At 40.9% G+C, this 17,480-nt stretch overlaps 1 protein-coding gene and 1 pseudogene across 26 annotated transcripts in view; both read left to right on the top strand.

The window, feature by feature from the left end:
* Positions 1-16,232, top strand: part of DLG2 (discs large MAGUK scaffold protein 2) — a 1,704,777-nt gene extending 1,688,545 nt beyond the window's left edge. For 24 of the 25 annotated variants that reach the window (XM_032488772.1, XM_032488771.1, XM_032488766.1 and 21 more), the window contains 4 exons: positions 1,785-1,957; positions 4,096-4,205; positions 9,414-9,505; positions 11,510-16,232. In XM_032488772.1, coding sequence (XP_032344663.1) covers positions 1,785-1,957; positions 4,096-4,205; positions 9,414-9,505; positions 11,510-11,616 — 482 coding nt within the window. In that variant the 3' untranslated portion in view covers positions 11,617-16,232. The other variant, XM_032488770.1, reaches the window with a different exon arrangement.
* LOC106729862 lies at positions 14,198-16,247 on the top strand (annotated as a pseudogene). Its single transcript, XR_001366282.2, has one exon. The product of XR_001366282.2 is annotated as an uncharacterized LOC106729862 (transcript).
* The last annotated feature ends 1,233 nt before the right edge of the window (positions 16,248-17,480 follow it).

The raw sequence follows: 17,480 nt of genomic DNA, 5'->3' as shown, positions 1-17,480 counted from the left end.
TGCCCCACTCCCCACTCGCCCACTTCCGTCTCCACTCCCACTGTGACACACAAAAATGCTTTGATGCTTCCTGTGCATGAAGGCAAACCCACCAGGAAATTTTCATTTATTAGATCACTGAGCTCTTAAATCTGATCTCAACAACTATTTCTTTCTCATTCTGCATTTTTCAAGCTTTATGCTCTGAAGTGTCTCTTACATTTCAGGACTGCAGATGTCACCAGGCACACAGAAAAATAACAAGAATTGCACATGTGCAAGCACATGGGCAGGAGGAAATTAGGACTATTGCGTTATTTCGTGAAACTGTCCCCTGCAAGGGTTCTGGGAAGAGATCTTGCCACAGAATATATCCTGAGAGAGACTCCAGATAGAAACCATCAAGGCAAACCCTACACCATTCATAGCAGCTCCAAGCTTATTCCTCCACTTTTGAAAGAAAAGGAAAAAAAAAATCCTTAAGCACCATTTTCACTTCCCCTCCACCTTACACACTCTCCTCTTTCTCTTTTTATAATTAATAGCACTGTTTAATGAAAAGCAATACATGTTCATTGCACAAAACTTGGAAAATGCTAAAAAGAAAGTTAAACAAGCAGACAAAAAATACACAGAATCCCACACAGTACCCAGAGATAACATCACTGTTAATATTTTCATAGATTTCCACTTGTACTTTCTTTCTATGCATGCATTTTCTCCTGTGATTGGGCACATATTAAATACATACAATTTTTTGTTTAGTATTATTTAACATGTTATAAAATATTTGAAATTATTATCTCATATTCATTCCTCATTTATGAGTATTTTGGTTCTTCTCTACCTTTCACTATTGTGAATTATACAATTAGAATACAATTATAATTATTTATCATTTATAAATTAATATAATAAGCAAATTTAAGGATAAAAATTCATCTGAAGTTTTGATAATTTTTAAGATAGATTTCTAGAAAGAATACCTGAGTCAAAGATTGAAAATATTTTAACTTTTGTTGTTTATAATGATAAATTGTTTTCCCTCCTCTTCTTACCAAGAAGTTTAGTCACCCCTAACTATGGTCAGAGTTGACGACTTTTAGTCCCACCTTCACTGTGATGGTCTCATTTTACATCTTTTGAAATCCCTGAATATATTTATACTGTATATCCATTTTTTTTTCACATAAGACTTTTTTTTTTTTTTTTTTTACTTATTTGCTTATCCTGTAGTCTTTTATTGTGTGCTAGACATTGTGATGTGACATTATTGAGCATCTGGATTTTGTTATCTTCCTTTATAGAATATTAAGTTTCTGTTTTGGTAGGTGGTAATATACTAACAGATCAGCTTCTTCCAGTTGTGAGTTGGTTTTAGACTTTGTAAAGGTGGGTCTAGAGTAACTTAGGTGTAACCTCCTAAAATGTGGGCTTTCCAGGGCCTCAAACAAATGTGCAGCCTGGCACACTTCAGAATCTCCTCACACTATATGACCTCTAGACTCTCCATTTGGAAATGGAAGTAGAGTGAATGCAGAGTCCCCTCATGTGTTTCTCTTCTCTCAACGATCACAGGCCTGCACTGCATGTCATCTGATACCTGAAAATAGCTGTTTCATGTATTTTGTCTAGTTTTATAGTTGCTTACAGTGGGAGGCTAAGACTGGTACCTGCTACTATGTCATGGTACTTCATGTTACATATTTTTATATATCTATGTTAGGCTGTGTAAAAAATGTAGGTGTAAAGGAAGTCTATGAGGATAAAGTGACCTTATTTTCATCCTTTGTCATTCTGTAAAGATACTACGAGGCCAAAGCGTGACTACGAGGTGGATGGCAGAGACTATCACTTTGTCATTTCCAGAGAACAAATGGAGAAAGATATCCAAGAGCACAAATTTATAGAAGCCGGCCAGTACAATGACAACTTATATGGAACCAGTGTGCAATCCGTGAGATTTGTAGCAGAAAGGGTATGTTCCCCAATCATCTTACATCTCCCCCTGGAGAAGGTTCCCTGGGTGGCAAACTGCATTTTTTGGTCATTACTCTTTCCTGATTTCAGCTGTAAATTTTGATTAAATATTCCTTATAAGACCTCTAAGCAGAGAATCACTTTAGAGCAAGGTCATTAATCTTTGTTCTAATCGCGGTAAAGTATGCTGACTGACCTGGGATGGGGCCAGGAAGAGGAACAGGGGCTTATAAACCTAAAGGCAATTAACAGCTTGAAGTGTATGGAGATTCACTTTGTCCAGGACTCAGTTATCTTTGGCACAAAATTGAATTTATTTAAAAAACGTTGTCACTCTGGGTTGTTTAGTTGAGGATCCTCAATTCTTTTCATTAGCAGGAGTGAACGTTTTATTCCCCTGAAAACTTGCAGTCCTCATGGTGAGAGGCAGACAGATACGGAGGCCTGCCTAGCCTGTTGCCAGCACATAGTCTAACTTAGGGGAGGTTTAGATGCTGCGATTCCCCTCCTACAGATAATTTCAAGGGCATGGAAATAAGAAAGTTGTTCAAGAGAGAATAGGATATGAGGGCACTTGCATGTGGCTTTAAGATCTGCCTAAAGAGAGATCCTAATCTCTTGTGAACACAGAGGACCAATTTCATAGAAGGAAAAATAAAAAGGAGTTAAGAGCCAATCATGTTTGTTACGTAAGTGATATTTGTTGGGTTGATTTAACACAGCATTGCCCCCCTTTTCGATATACTGGTTTAAAAAACTGAACAAGAAATTTTAATGTCTATCTCAGAATATAGCATCTCTTTTCCTCTCTCTCGCTGGAAAGTTAGCTAGCTTCCTTAGCTATTTCATACTGTTTCCAATCAGCTTCCTGGAAAATTGCATCTGTTCTCCTCTGTGAACACAGAGACCCAACTTTGTTGACTTGAAATGTTCTGGCCAGTGAATAATCAAACTGCATTTTGACATTTTATGTAACTGCTGCATTTCACAGATAGCAAACTTGGAATTTATCCCTTGAGTGATAAAGGCTTGGGCCATTTTAGTGTGTTTCTCCTGTAAAAGCTCAAGTACTCACTGGACTCTTTTCATTTTCATGTGGATATTATGGATGAGCTTTTATCCCTTTTTATTGATTTAGGGCAGTTTCTATCTGCATAGTATGCTTTTTCTTTTCTCGGGTAAAGTTTTCTGAGCCTCAGAGTAATGAAGCCATTTCTCTCCAGGAGGTAGAATATGATGTGTGGCAAATGTGCCTACTTTTCCAGAAACACTTTATAGAGCAAACTCTTTGCTCTGAGCACTCATTGCAGTGGAAGCCAAGTTAAATGAGGTGTGCTATAATGTAATAAGGTTTTTATTTGTTAACAAACAAATTTACATACACTATGCAAGCCTCTCTCTCAGCATTTAAGATAAACTATTTAAGGTAACTCTCAGGTGTCTGTCCTTGCTCTTCATACTAAGCTGAGCATATCGAAGGCGGATACAGATAAACAGCCAGCAGATGTTTATGGAATAATTCTAAATGCACATGATCACCATTCTTCCAGATTTGACATTGGTCAGGATGAGACAATGAGGTATCTGTCTATTTATCACAACCAACAATTCTGTCAGTGCTCAAGACTTGGGTTTGAGTTCTCCTAGCACCGAGACTTTGGGCAAGTTAGCCTTAATCTTCTCTTCTGTAAAATTCGGTTGATAATACGTGTCTCATGGGTATGGAATTTCTTCTCTGACAATTTCGGAATTCCTTTGTGACAATTGTTTTCAGAGACAGCTCGTGAGAGTTTCATGAGCATGGAATCAGTCATATTACATCTGGCAACATAGCTTCCTTGTGCAAAGCATCAGGTATTTATTTAAGGAAAGAAAGTTAACTGAGATAACACAAATGAAGTGTCTATGCGCGTGGCAGGCACTTTGTAAAGGACTCATAAACATGAGTTATTGCAAGCATGCAGTGATAACCCTGTGTATCAACTTCTATTACGCTTTGCAAAGATTCTTTTTCAACATTTAGAAATCCGGTATCTTTTACCTTCCTGTGAAATATACTTAAACTTTTTTTTCTTTTGGTTGGATCCTGATCATTCTTTCTGGATTAACTCCATATTTTCCTTCTCTTTCTTCCAGGGCAAACACTGTATACTTGACGTATCAGGAAATGCCATCAAGCGGTTACAAGTAGCCCAGCTGTATCCCATTGCCATCTTCATTAAACCCAAGTCTCTGGAACCTCTGATGTAAGTGGAGGGCACATCACCAGCCCTGTTCCATACGACACAGCAAATTGTTAGCAGCTCTTTGTCATAAGTGCTTACAAATGGGAACTGCCGTGGATGATATTTTTTTAAGTATTCCCTTTTTTAATGATATTTTAAGTTCTTTTGAACCACTAGAGACATGTCAGGAATTTCTTGAAATGTCTTCACTAATGTTTCTTGATTTTTATTTTCATCTCACAAGTTGTTTGAGTGTGTGTGTGATTTTTTTAATTTTGTCTTGTTTGGAAGGTAGATTGGTTTGTTTCTGTTCGGTTTTGCTTTGTTTTCCAAATGATAGGAAGCAATCATCTTTAAATTGTCTCTTCTGAGATTAATTCCATCAGTAAATCTTTTTAAATCTGTGGGTTTTCTTAGCGGGAGCAGACAATATTATAGACTGTTTCCTTTGGCATTTCATGTTGGTCTAGCATAGAATTCTTATGTTCCTTAATTAAAACCTCATGTATTTAGATCACTATCCTTAATAGGGAATTTCCTTAGTGGCCTAGCAGTAAAGTATCTACAATCTTTTTTTTTTTTTTTTACAATTCTTTTTTAAACACGTGCTTTCTTTTTTTCTTGAAAAAAAAATTTCTGGAGGGAGATAATTAGATTTTATTTATTTATTTTAGCAGAGGTACTGGGAATGAAGCCAGGACCCTGTGCATGCTAAGCATGGCACTCTACCACTGAACTATACCCTCTCCCCAAATAATTTTATTTTACTTTCTTATATATTTATTTATTTATTTAAATGGAGATACTGGGGCTTGAACCCAGGACCTCATGCATGCTAAGCATATACTCTACCACTGAGCTATAGCTCCAGCCCCTTCTATAACCTTAACAATAGCTCCAGACCTGTGCACATTTATGAACAAGGGGAAGATGCATGACTTGGATTTTTTTGTTTTTTATTTTTGAGAGGACTTTTAAAAATATCTTCCTTCAGAAATAAGTAAACAAATTGGACAGATCCTCATTCAGGATCTGGATATAAAGTAACATTTTTTGTGGCAGTCTGATAGAAATTGGTGGCATTGTTTTATAGACAATTTCCAGTGAGGCTGCAGTAGCCAGAAAGGAAGTAGAGCAAAACAGGCTGAGAGCAGGGACCTGAGAATCGGTCCGGCTGGGCGTGGTTGCTTCCCTCGCAGGTGCTCAGTCAGGTGAACGCAGGCAATTTGTTTGACCTCTGTAAGATTTAGTTCCTCACCTCTAACTAGGCACGTTGATAATGCAGACCTCGCAGAGCTGCTGTAAAGGGTAAACAAGGTCTTGAATGTAAAGTTCTCCGTGCGGTCTTTGGCATATAGTCAGCAGTCACTAAATGGTAGGTGTGATTACTATGAAGGATTTCAAGTTACTTTATTATAAAAGGAACAAAACTATTTTATCATTACAAAACATCTCAACAGTACCTCTTCCAAGACGCCACACGAGAGAGAACACATGTGTCCGTTGTGAGAGCTTTGCTCGAATATGCCTCCATTTGGGCTTTAAGACATTGGAGCTTTTGTCAGGGTTTGGAAGTGAACTACAAAGGGCTGGAAAACGGTGTCTCTGGAAAGACCAGAGAAAATGAAATCCCTTCATCCCAGAAGTGAAAGCAGTTCCTTGTAGAGAATATCGACCAACTGGTCGACGCCTTCTCGGGGAGAAAGACGCTGCAGTAGCTGGGATTGCAGGGGAAGGGCATGAGGTTAAAGACAAAGTCGATCTCTGGGGAAACTGCCAGAGGCGTATCTTAAAAGCAGAATATACTCCCGTAAATAAAAGATGGACAAAGGTTCTTACCAGGATGAAGAAATAAAATCAAAGGTCACGCTTAGTACCTTCCGCCCTGATTTTAGGTATTAAATTATATCAAAAAGAGCTTTGCCTGTAGCCAGCACATGGAAGAATATGTGTTGATGATAAAATAATAGTTTTTAATAGTATTGTCCCTGATAGCACGTATTAAATTCCTCTTCATGTAGGCTACTGTCGGGCATTGAGCAAAGTGAATTTCATTACATAAAAGTAACTTACACTCTGTGAGGAGCCTCATAAATGTTATTAGTAATGCTCACATTAATAAGAAGAATAGAAAAATGTCCCTCACCTCCTGGGAACAGCATCTTAAAAGCCCATTTCAGAAAAGGAAAAATAAGTTTTCACACCATAAACACGCAACGCGGTAAGCGGCTTCCCGGGGAAGGGAGGCCCGCAGGAGAAACAGCAGCTGCGCGTGTGGTTCAGTGCGATGTTAGGGGACATTCCCATCTGGCGCTCAGTAGGAGAAGATCTACTTCCTTGTACAACGATGAGATGACTTATTTAGTTTTGCCTGAGGGCCCTGTCACAGCCACTTATCACCAAGGGAAATTAAGCACGCCGGAGGCGGGATCCCACAGTGAGACGGTGAGTCTGGCTTGGTTTGCTGCCGCTGTCTTCGTGGGCCTCGAGTGCAGGGATGGCGACACTCAAACCAAAGCGATCTTCTTAGGAAATGCCGCGTGATTACTTTCCAGTTCACTCTTTTCTGAGGGGTTGACTGCAGAAGCCAAGCTAGCATGAATTGTCCATTCCCCACGGAGGGGTGAATGCTAGGTCAGCTGAACAAAAGCTTGGCAGCTGTCACATTTAGGTGCGGATACATCATCGCACACGTTATTCTCAAGTGCACCATCCACATCAAACCACAGTGCTTATTAGCACATACAAAGCTGACTCTTCAGAGTGAAAAATCCAGGGTGTGTGTGAAGGAGACTTATTTCGTGCTGGGCTGCCATGTGCCTTCTGTTCCCCACCCTCACCCCATGGCAGTGAGAAGCTTTCCTGTGTCTGTGGACACCGCTGCCCCAATCTGCTCTTACCTTCTCACTCCTGTGGTGGCCCCTGTTTACTTCTGTCTTCAGCTGTATCATAATTATGTTTATTTGTCTATCTCTCCACTCATTTGCTCTTTCACTTATTCATTCAACAAACAAATGTTGAGTCAGTTCCATGCCATATGTTCATGAACAAGCCATGATCTCCGCCCTCAAAGAACACTCAGGTTGGGCAGGGAGACAAACAAGTTCATGTCTTAGAGGATAAAAACCTGAATTCACTCATTGCTACAATAAATGCAAAGGGGATTCAGAGAAGACAGACCAGCATGGACCAAGGAAGTCAAAAAAGATCCAGAACTACATGGTTTCGTGACCTCTGGAGCAGAACACTGTCTTCTGGGAGAAGTATTCCTTGGTTTAGCCCAGTGACAGCCACTCAGAGCTTCTAGGGCTCAAGCTGTTTGAGAAGAGAATTATAGATGCCATCCCTCAGACAAGATGAAGTTATTTCAACAACAAGACGTCAGGCAGTTCCCACTTCTGTGTGTTGCATCCCTCAACATCAAGTCCAGAATCATGTGAATATCTGATCCAGTTTCATTTTGTTTTCTCCTAAATAAGGAGCTCTTCTGATAGAAAGTCTCAGTATAAGGGAAAATTTGTTTCACTAAAAATCAGTTTTAAAAAAACAAAAACTTTGAGTTCTTACATCCAATTCACTCTTTTACCTTAGGCAAGTCCCTTTCCTACTTCAGGCCTCAGTCACCTGCTCTGAAAAAGGAACTGACTGAAGACTGCATGCTCCAGACCCACGTCTCTGGCTCCCTAAAGTGCCAGGCAAAGGCGTCAGTGCCTTCAGAAGTCTACCTGCACTTGTGATGCATCCCGACGGACCAACCAAAATGTCTTTGCTCTTGGCTGAACTGTCATCAGCCCAGTGCAGTCACGCTGGTATTCTTATGATGATCAGAGGCAGTGGTTGTCAGTCTTTGATTAATAAAATGACTTTGATTAAGTAAAAGTGAGACGATAAAAGAATTCTTATTTAATAAGTGCAGTGTGTTTGGTTGGCAAGTAACACCCAGGGGACACAGGAGGATAACATTGCCTCTGGCTGGGAATCAGCAGATTAAGGTATTCCCCGTTTCCCTCCACCTTGACTTGTCCTTGAGACTAGGTTGGATTTAAATAATCTTACAGTGATTAAGTAGCCCTTATGTACAGTTAATGATACACCGATTGACAGACTAACAGAAAGGATAGAGAGTCCCAAGCATAATTCCTTTACAGCCCATTCTCCTATCAGAACAAAAATAGACATAGGAGATTCCTTCTTGGCACACTTCTCTCTCCTGGCTCACTATTTGATGTGACTTGCTTAGGGTCTCTTTGAAAATATTTGGGTCCCAGTGCTTTTGATTATTCCATTCTCTCTGTGTCCTTAATTCAAGTCATCTTCAGCAGCTCCTTGAAATTCCCTTTGATTATAAAAACAGAGAAAGTTCAGGGCTCTTGTTGCTGTAGACATGCCCCACCTAGGGGAGGGCAGGAGTTGAGCAGTGCGAGCTACAGAATGCTTTTTCGGGCTGAAAGATACATGCACCAGAGGGACCTGTCATATTGTCTGTAACTCTTTGGAAGTGCGATCTCTTTTTCTCCACGCCACATGTCTCCTGCTCACATTAAAGATGATCAGCAGCCCTTGGGGAGGACGGAAGAGTTGAGGCATCAAAGCCTTCTGTGAGATCGGGACCCGAGAGCAGTCAAGCCTTGTCCTCTTAGGTGTAATGAGCTCCAAAATGCTGTGATGTATCTTCCCTTTTCTCCATCTCCTCTCCTCCCTCCAACCACCCTTGGAAGTTTGTGTCCAATTCTGTGTCCCAAATTTAAGAGAGGTCGAGATCAGCTAGAACAAAGGCTAAGGAAGGGTGGCCAGGAAAGTTAGGATTTAGAAATTATATCCAGTGAGAGAATAGGTGAAGGATGCAGGACAGTTTTTTTCTGGAAGAGTGGAAGGGACCCATCAGCTCTTGACTTCAAGACCCAAGGGCCTGTCATGGAGGAAGTTTAGTCCTACTCTGCAGGGCTGCGGAGGACAGAACAAGGATCAGTGACTGGAAATCAGAAAGAGACAGATTCCGCTTCAGTCTAGTGTGGGACCAAGAGACTGCCCTCCGAGAGGGTGAGCCCTCTGGGAAGGAGTCCTTGTGGCTGAAGTCATTCCAGCACAGAGGCGTCCCGATGAGGACGAGGAAGCTGCTGCTCAGACTTACACTAGGGTTCCTGCAGGACTCCTTCTGCCATGCATTGTAATTTTTCAAGACTTGGTATGTTCCCCGCGTGTTCTAATACCAAACCCTCATTTTCCCAGGGAGATGAATAAGCGTCTAACGGAGGAACAAGCCAAGAAAACCTATGATCGTGCAATTAAGCTAGAACAAGAATTTGGAGAATATTTTACGGGTAAGTTCATTTATATTTGTACTGTCAGAAAGGAGATAAATTGTCTGACTTGGCACAGAGAGGGCTCTGGGCCTGGTGCACCTGGGCCCTAAAACCTTCCTGCTGAAAATCCCTTACTTCCATCTGTTTTTCCACTTTGATCCAAAACTCTGGGTTCTTTCTTTTGAATTTGTTTCCAGGTTCCCACTGGTCCTACCCAAAAGCATGAATGACAGAAGCCCCTGAGCTACCTCCTGCTATTAAGGGGATTTTAAACATTGATACCTCATTAAACTCTCTCCCTGATATCATCAGAAAACTTTAAAAAGAAACCTTGAGGGCTCAAAATGTGCATCGTCCCCTGCAGTTACTCTTGAGAAGCAATCCCAGGGCCTCCATTCTCTGCTTCAGGCACCTGTGAGTCTGTTCCCTATTTAGCAGCCCTTGAAGGAGGTGCTTGAACCACTTCCTGTGTTTCAGTTCATTTCATGTCAAGTCTCAATGCAAAACTTTTTTTTTTCTTTTTAAATATTTCCTTGGAAACATGATTTGGGGGGATATTTTGCCCTGGGTATCATGGGTTCTCTATTCTTCCATGCTTTTGTGAAACACTGATCAAATCCAAAGAGTAATCCAGCTTTGTGGAATTTGCCTGGCAACAGGGGGTTTAAGAACAAAAACTTTTCTCCTGAGTTACCTTATATGAAGCTGGGTGTTTTCTTTTTTTTTTTTTTTTTTTTTTTATCTCATTCAGAATATGAAAATGCCAGTGGCTTAGCAGTTTGCACATATGTTGAATCGAGGAAATCTTAAGTAAAATTTCTATCAATAACAAAGATAAGAGTTATGTTTCATCCTAAAAGAACGTCTAGGATGGAACATTAAGTCAAAACAATGCACATCTTGACCAGTGCTTTAGATTCAGGAATAAAATATAGAAACCATACATTCTGAGGATTGTTTCTAAGTCCTACTGTCATACGACAGCACTGAGGTGTTTGGGAGATCTAGCTACAAGATAGCTTTTGTTCAAGGGAGATAATAACGTATACTTAAATCTACCCTTAAGTAATTTGGTGTTTTAAGTAATACACAGTTTTTTTTTGTTTCCTCCCATTTATGTTTTTTACAAGTAGTTGCCATAAAGTATTCTCACTATTCACAGCCCTGTATGGTAAAATCTCAATTTACCAGATAATTTGGAGAGTGAATGGGGTTTCCTATTGAAGGTTTTGGGGGTTGAGGAGGTTAACTAAAGTTTCTTCTAAAATCTTTATTACTTTTTCTGTGTTTAAAATATTTGAATTTCTTAATGAAAAAGAATATGACACAGAGAAAAAAATGTGACAGTGAGTGTCTATATGTCCATGAATGACTGAAAAATTGTGCTGAACACTGGAATTTGACACAACATTGTAAAATGATTATAAATAAATAAAAAATGTTAAAAAAAAGAAAAAATATGAAAATGAATATAAGTATATGTATGTATGACTGGGACATTATGCTGTACACCAGAAATTGACACATTGTAACTGACTATACTTCAGTTAAAAATATATCTATATATTCAAAGGGAACTTTGAAAAAAAATTTGAATTTCTACCCCTGACAAAATAAATTCAGTACAGAGAATGTAAGTCCAACCTTCCTTATGGAAAGCTCCAGAGAGCTCTCAATCTGAAAATTGATCATTGCCTAGCTCAGTGCCTGGCCCAGAGTTGACACCCACAAAATTTAAATAAATGAATGATTTGTTATCCAGAACTACAGAAAGACTTGTAGAAAGTAGAAAGACTATGGTGCATTTATTACCGTTCTAGGTCATGCGATGAAAGCATGTTTTTAATCATTGATGTGACCTTGCTTAAGAGAATTTCTGCTTTTTTTTTCCTAATGAAAAGTAATAGTAAGCTTCCAGATGAGTTTGTCTGTCACTGTTTGAGCTTCTGCTGTGTGCTTGCTGGTGGTCCTTCACCAGCCAGGGAATGCTTCCTAACTCAGGTGTGTTCGCTTCTGTTCTAGCGATTGTCCAAGGTGACACCTTAGAAGATATCTATAACCAATGCAAGCTTGTCATTGAAGAGCAATCTGGGCCTTTCATCTGGATTCCCTCCAAGGAGAAGTTATAAATTAGCTACTGCACCTCCAACGACAGAAGAGCATTTAGAAGAACAAAATATATATAATATACTACTTGGAGGCTTTTATGTTTTTGTTGCATTTATGTTTTTGCAGTCAATGTGAATTCTTATGAATGTACAACACAAACTGTGTGAAGCCATGAAGGAAACGGAGGGGCCAAAGGGTGGGACGGAAAAGACATTGCAGTCTACGGGAAGGCTTTGGTTTGCTCAGAGGGCCAGGTGTAGGGATGAACCTCGAACAGGCTTTGTGCCCAGGAGATGGGCAGCCTCCTCACCCAGCAGGTGTCCAGAGCTGATTTAGCTGCTGAGCTCTCTGTGTTTTTTGCTTTAAAGAAAAGTTGCCAGCACTTGAACTTCACCAACCTTCCCATTTCCCACATCTGTAATTGGTACGCTTCGAATTTTATAACTATGCACATCCTTTGATTTCTTAACAAGCAAAAGAAAGAATGAAGGGGAAAAAAAGGAGTCCCTTTGCAGACGGCATAATATCAGGGAAGGATAAGTGTGTAGTTTCTCTGACTGGCATCTGCCAAGATGAGCATTTCATAAAATTCGCAAGTGTGTGGAGGACTGACCTGACTGAGAGGAGGGCATTCCACCTGGGCTTAGCTGTGTGGTTGTTTATTGTCTATTTTGCCATTTATAAACTGAAAGAAGGCACTAAAGCTGAGAATAATTTATACAATAAAAATATATTAAATGTATAGAGACGAATTTCTATAGGTTAAAAAAAGTTTTGTGAAATATTTTGTAAAGACTAATTCACTGAAAGACTAAATGTATGCACTCTCTGCAGACGATCCAATTCAAGAACAGAAAGTTGCACTCTCCCTTTTGTTGCCAATGATCCATTAAGAGAATCTGACTTCCTTTTGAAGCCTGACAAAGACTTCTTCCTTCCTCAACTCCCATGATCTCCCTTCCACATTAGTGATACACTCTCATGGAACACATCCCTTAATGAGTTGCCCTCATGGATTTTTTTGGAGGACATTTGGTTATGCATTTTTTTTAAGCTGATGGCTTTTAGAGACAAACTCATGCAAATGAAGTAAAGGGAAGTTTTTGCTTTTCTCTTGTTAAACAACTGAGCCTGCCATGCAAATAGCTGAATAACGTTGTTCCTAGTGATTTAGATAGAATTCTTAAAGGATCATTTAGTATTTTGGCCAATCATGAATAATTAGGACTTTTTTCTTGTCTGTTTCACAAGTAACTGAGGGTTTTGTAATAGCCAGAGATGGTATAGAGCCATGGAGAGATCTGTCCCAAGATGCACAATTTCTTTGAGGAAGAGAGAGAGAAGTATCGGGCTGCGGGGTGAGGGGTGCAGACTTTTGTTTCTGTGTACAGGACAAAGAGACAGAACCATAAGGAAAGACCATTAATGACTTTGAGCTTAACCAATTGAACTGCCTTTCTTGGGGGCTGCACCTGGACCAAGTTTATTTTTTGGCAATTATAATAATGGTGATTTTAAAAAAAGAAACCTCCTGAAGCCTATATCCCACTTTAGAGTTGATGGTGACATCAGCACTGCTTGTGCCCAAGGTATTGAGGGAGAGGCTCTTCAGTGATCTCAATAACTACTCAACTCTGGGTTCTATGCATGCCCAGACTAAGCCCCGTCGCCTTATTTCTGGGGTACATCCAGACCTGGCAGGGATTCTGCCACACTGTGCAGCAAACCAGCATGCAGGCTGGGATGGGAGAGCAAGAGACAGAGCCATCAGCAGTGATGGGGCTTCTTCGCAGTGAGAACATCAGAGCTCAGAACGAGGGTCTCTTTCCAGAAACAAGCGTTACTCATCTTACACTAGAATACCACCATCTGCCTGGCTGCAGTCACCAAAACAAACACAAAAAAATGCAAAACCCTGCATCTACCTATAGTCTTGAGGCTGCCTCTGCCAATGGAAGGGCTAGCGATGCGTTTTCTCGCTGATCAAAGTTAAATTTTCCCCAAAACTTCTCAGAGCGCTCAAGATGTTAACGATGTGTCCATGTCTGTAATTCGCCAGTTTCAGGTCAAGGCCTACTTTCATCAATCTCGCTCCCAGAAGTTTTCTGCCACTAGAATGCCATTCCTGATCCCAGCTCTATTTTTAGGCCACCATGATAACTTCCTTGGTTTCTCAACTGAGCATGCAACTATTTATTTAAAGGACTGTCATTAATGAATAGATGTTTCCGCGGGTCGTGTGATGTGCTTTCCATTTAATATTAAGTATTGCTGTGGCTGAGTACAATCAAATTGAACCACCAACCCTTGGTTTTGTAGTAATATAATTATTTATTTTCCTAGTGTAGATGCTTTCGGATTAGAATTGGCATTTGCACTGATTTTTTTATGTAGATTTATATAAATATATATATACATATATATTTGCTTGAAGAATCACCAAGCCAATTGGTGAGAGGGTCTTTTCCTATAGAATTAACACCTCCATTTGTTGTGTTGTCTTGCGCTTCCCAATGCTGAGGTCTCTATGGCTCCAACAACTGGTGTATCTTGCAGCAAATCTGACAACTTGAATGGAAATAGCGGGAAAGTGACCCCGATTACAACTGGTGCAAATGCACTTGGAGCCTGGGGCCAGACTGGTGCTAACACTGCAAACTTTGTCGAGAGCTCTCTCCAATCTGAAGGCTTGCTGGGGGCGCAATGTCACCGTCACAACGCTGGGCCCTTTCAGAAAAGTGCCAGATCGTGTCACTGGTGCTATTTTTCATGCTCTGGTACAATGTGTAGCACCACAGGGGTCTCAGCTTTACCAAAATCAAAATCCCGTTTGTCAGCTAATTGCAGGGGCATTTGGTTTTTTTCTTTTTTTGCTCTCCTCACCCAGGATTTGTTGGCCATTTCTTTGCAGGCCTCTTCTCCCAGCCCTGCGCTCTCGGGTTGGCTCTGTTTAGTGAGCCCATCTTTATGAAGCTGCACTCAGGTGCCTGTGAGCTGTCTTAGATCCCACGCCAGCCCTTCAGGACTGCGAGCCAGGGAAAAGCTCTACGCCCCTATGGCTCTTGCCTCTGGTTTCTTCCCTCATTCTCTTCCTCTGTTCTTCCCCTCCTAGTTCCAGCTCATTCCATTTCTCTTTTTGTGTACCTCTCCTTTCTCCTTCCTTCCTGTCCTCTCTGGTTTTCTCCTACATTCCCTTTTCACTCCTTCCCCTGCACTCCCCCATCTCTCTGTCTGTCTCTCCTTTAGTCTAGTCTCTTCCTGTTCCTTTCTCCACCTTTCCTGTCCTTTCTCTTCTCACGTCTCTGATCATATCCTCTCCCGTCACCAACTCCTTAATTTTCCTGTCCTATAAGGGCTCACGGCTGATTCAGACAGCAAGTCCGTACACTGGACTCATGACACAAATTCTTTGGGTCACCGTTTTATCTAGGCAGCCCAGAAAGCCAAGCTGAGCATGAATGAGGTCCTGCCCTGGATCCAGCTCCAGCGCACCTCACTGAGCCAGCCTGCACCGCTGCCCTGGCAGTGACGATGCATGTGCTCTGGGCGCTGCCGGCACCTGGGTGCCTCTCTGCCTGAAGCCTGGTCCAAAGTGAGCCCACGCCTGGCACCATCCCACGGCTCTGAGGACACTTCTTTTCACTAAAGGCAGACTCTGGCCCCGACAATTATTCTGACAGCAAACCTCTTCCTTCTCCTGGAAGCCATGCCATCACCTTGGTTTGGAGAGAGAGTTTTTTTTTCCCATTCATAAGCTTTCTTTTTCCTACTTTCATGTGAGCTCCCTCTGCTTTTCAGCTGGTGATTGCTCTGGTGAGATTGAATAGACTTGCTGTTGAAATTACATCTCTTTTTTCCTGTCTTGGTCCTGCCTAAATTCCTACAAAAATATTAAAGTCAAAGACTCAGGCTAGTTCCTAAGTTTATGATAGTAACTTGTCACTCCTAAGGGGACAAAAGGGGATATTTCCCTTAGAGCATGTGGAGTACCTCCCATGACAACTGATTTGAAAGAGGACTCCCTACAGAACTCTGTGGATACCCATTTTACTTCTGTGTCTGTATGGTCTATGTGGTATATGTATCGTGTATACACATACTACATTGGGTACAAATGAATGTGGATGGAAACCCACACACACACTTTAGTCTGTAAATATCCTTCCTCACTGAAAACTGTGCTTCGGAAATCATTTCTTGTACAGCTGTGCAGTTTCTTGTAGCAGCTGAGGACAAGCTGAGACAGGTGAAGGATTTAGACAAAGACCATCTGAAAGGTAGAATACAGAATCTCCCTAACAACTCATGAGGACAGACAACCAAATGGCAAGGTTGACTCCCAATGAGACGGCAAACTTCTCTCCTTTTTGAACCTGTGTTTCCTAACCGTGTCTTACCTTCTGAGTGCACCAGGCTGTACGCGTGAGATCTGTTCAATATGACAGTTTTGTGCTTCTCTCTGACAGGATGCTTCTCCCTCGAGCTGTTGTGCAGGATGGGAGGGAGGGGGGCATACTCCTTGCCTGGGCTGGAGTTTACAGAGATACTGCACAGCTTACACTCCTGTTAAGTGTAAATATTCCACACTTCCATTCCATTTGTGTAAAAAATAAAGCACACACGGTTATAAAATCAAGATGTATATTTCATACTCAGTGTGTCTTTGCATCTTTTATTGCGTTTCCAGTTGTCAGTGGTGGCCCCGTTGTAAAAATGCTTGATAGAGTGTTTATAAACATGTCATGGTTTTATTATAAGATATAAATATTAAAACATTTTATACTTTATAGCAAATTATTTTCTCCCAAAGCATAATTTGTCTTATTTCACAAAGAATAGAATCATTCATTTCTATTTTTATCAAATTTGTCTGATTTCAGGGCTAAAGTGTAGTCAGAGTAGATTTGCTCTGAGAAGTATTGGCACTGCTGAGAGGAGCTGGAAGTGGTGCTTTTGAATATTTTTAAATATTTCATTACCATCTTGCCTGCTTTTCAACAGGATTTTGCCAAGAGTGAACAATGTATTTAATGATCGTTTTTAAAAGACCCTCATATCTATGTGAAAAAAAAATCAATTCTCCAGTTTCAAAATTGTGAGATTCCAGAAGATACTAAGAATAGAGAAAAATAATTTCTCTTATCTGATACTGATGATGCAAAGAAAGATATAAATTGAAAAGGAAGTATCATTTTCCATATATAGTGGGGCCAAAAAACACACCAGCTCCAAAGAGCTGAGCATCCCAAAAATGTCAGTTTTGAAAGCTGAATCTGCCAGATAATTAATCCCTCCAGGTGAAATATATACCTGTCATATAGACATTCAGACAGCACAGGTCCGACAGCTGCGGGACCAGAACAAATTCCTCCCGCGGAAGGGGTGAAATTTCACCATCAAAGTGATCACTTTGAAGTAAGTTTTGCTTCATGATAAACTATCATGTAACTGGATCAGCCACTGGGGAAGCCAGACTTGGTCATGCCAACCAGACCATCACCATGAGCCCACAGGGAGTCCCCACCAGGTGCCCTGTCGCTGTCACTGGTGCTAGGCGGCAGTGAGCCCAGCTGATGAGAGTCACCGCAAGGAGGCACTGCCGGAGGCTGCACACCCGAGGCAGCCTCACATTCTGACAATTACTCAGTTTCTAACGTTTACGCAGTCTCACCAGGTTTAATATTCATGGTAACACTACACACAAGCCAGATTCACTCAATCATGGGTGTGTTTATTCGGGGGGAGGAGGGAGCTGGAAGAGCTTTTGACTTTTCTTTGTGTCCTATTTCATTCCTTTGAAACTATTTTTTTTTCAAATGATCATTCTAGAAGTCTAAAAATTTAGAAGTGGACTGCACATCTTTGAACCTAAGAGGGCCTAGCT

This window comes from Camelus ferus, chromosome 10 (genome assembly GCF_009834535.1).
Source record: "Camelus ferus isolate YT-003-E chromosome 10, BCGSAC_Cfer_1.0, whole genome shotgun sequence".
Taxonomy (NCBI): Eukaryota; Metazoa; Chordata; class Mammalia; order Artiodactyla; family Camelidae; genus Camelus; species Camelus ferus.
This window is presented reverse-complemented; position numbering and strand designations above follow the sequence as displayed.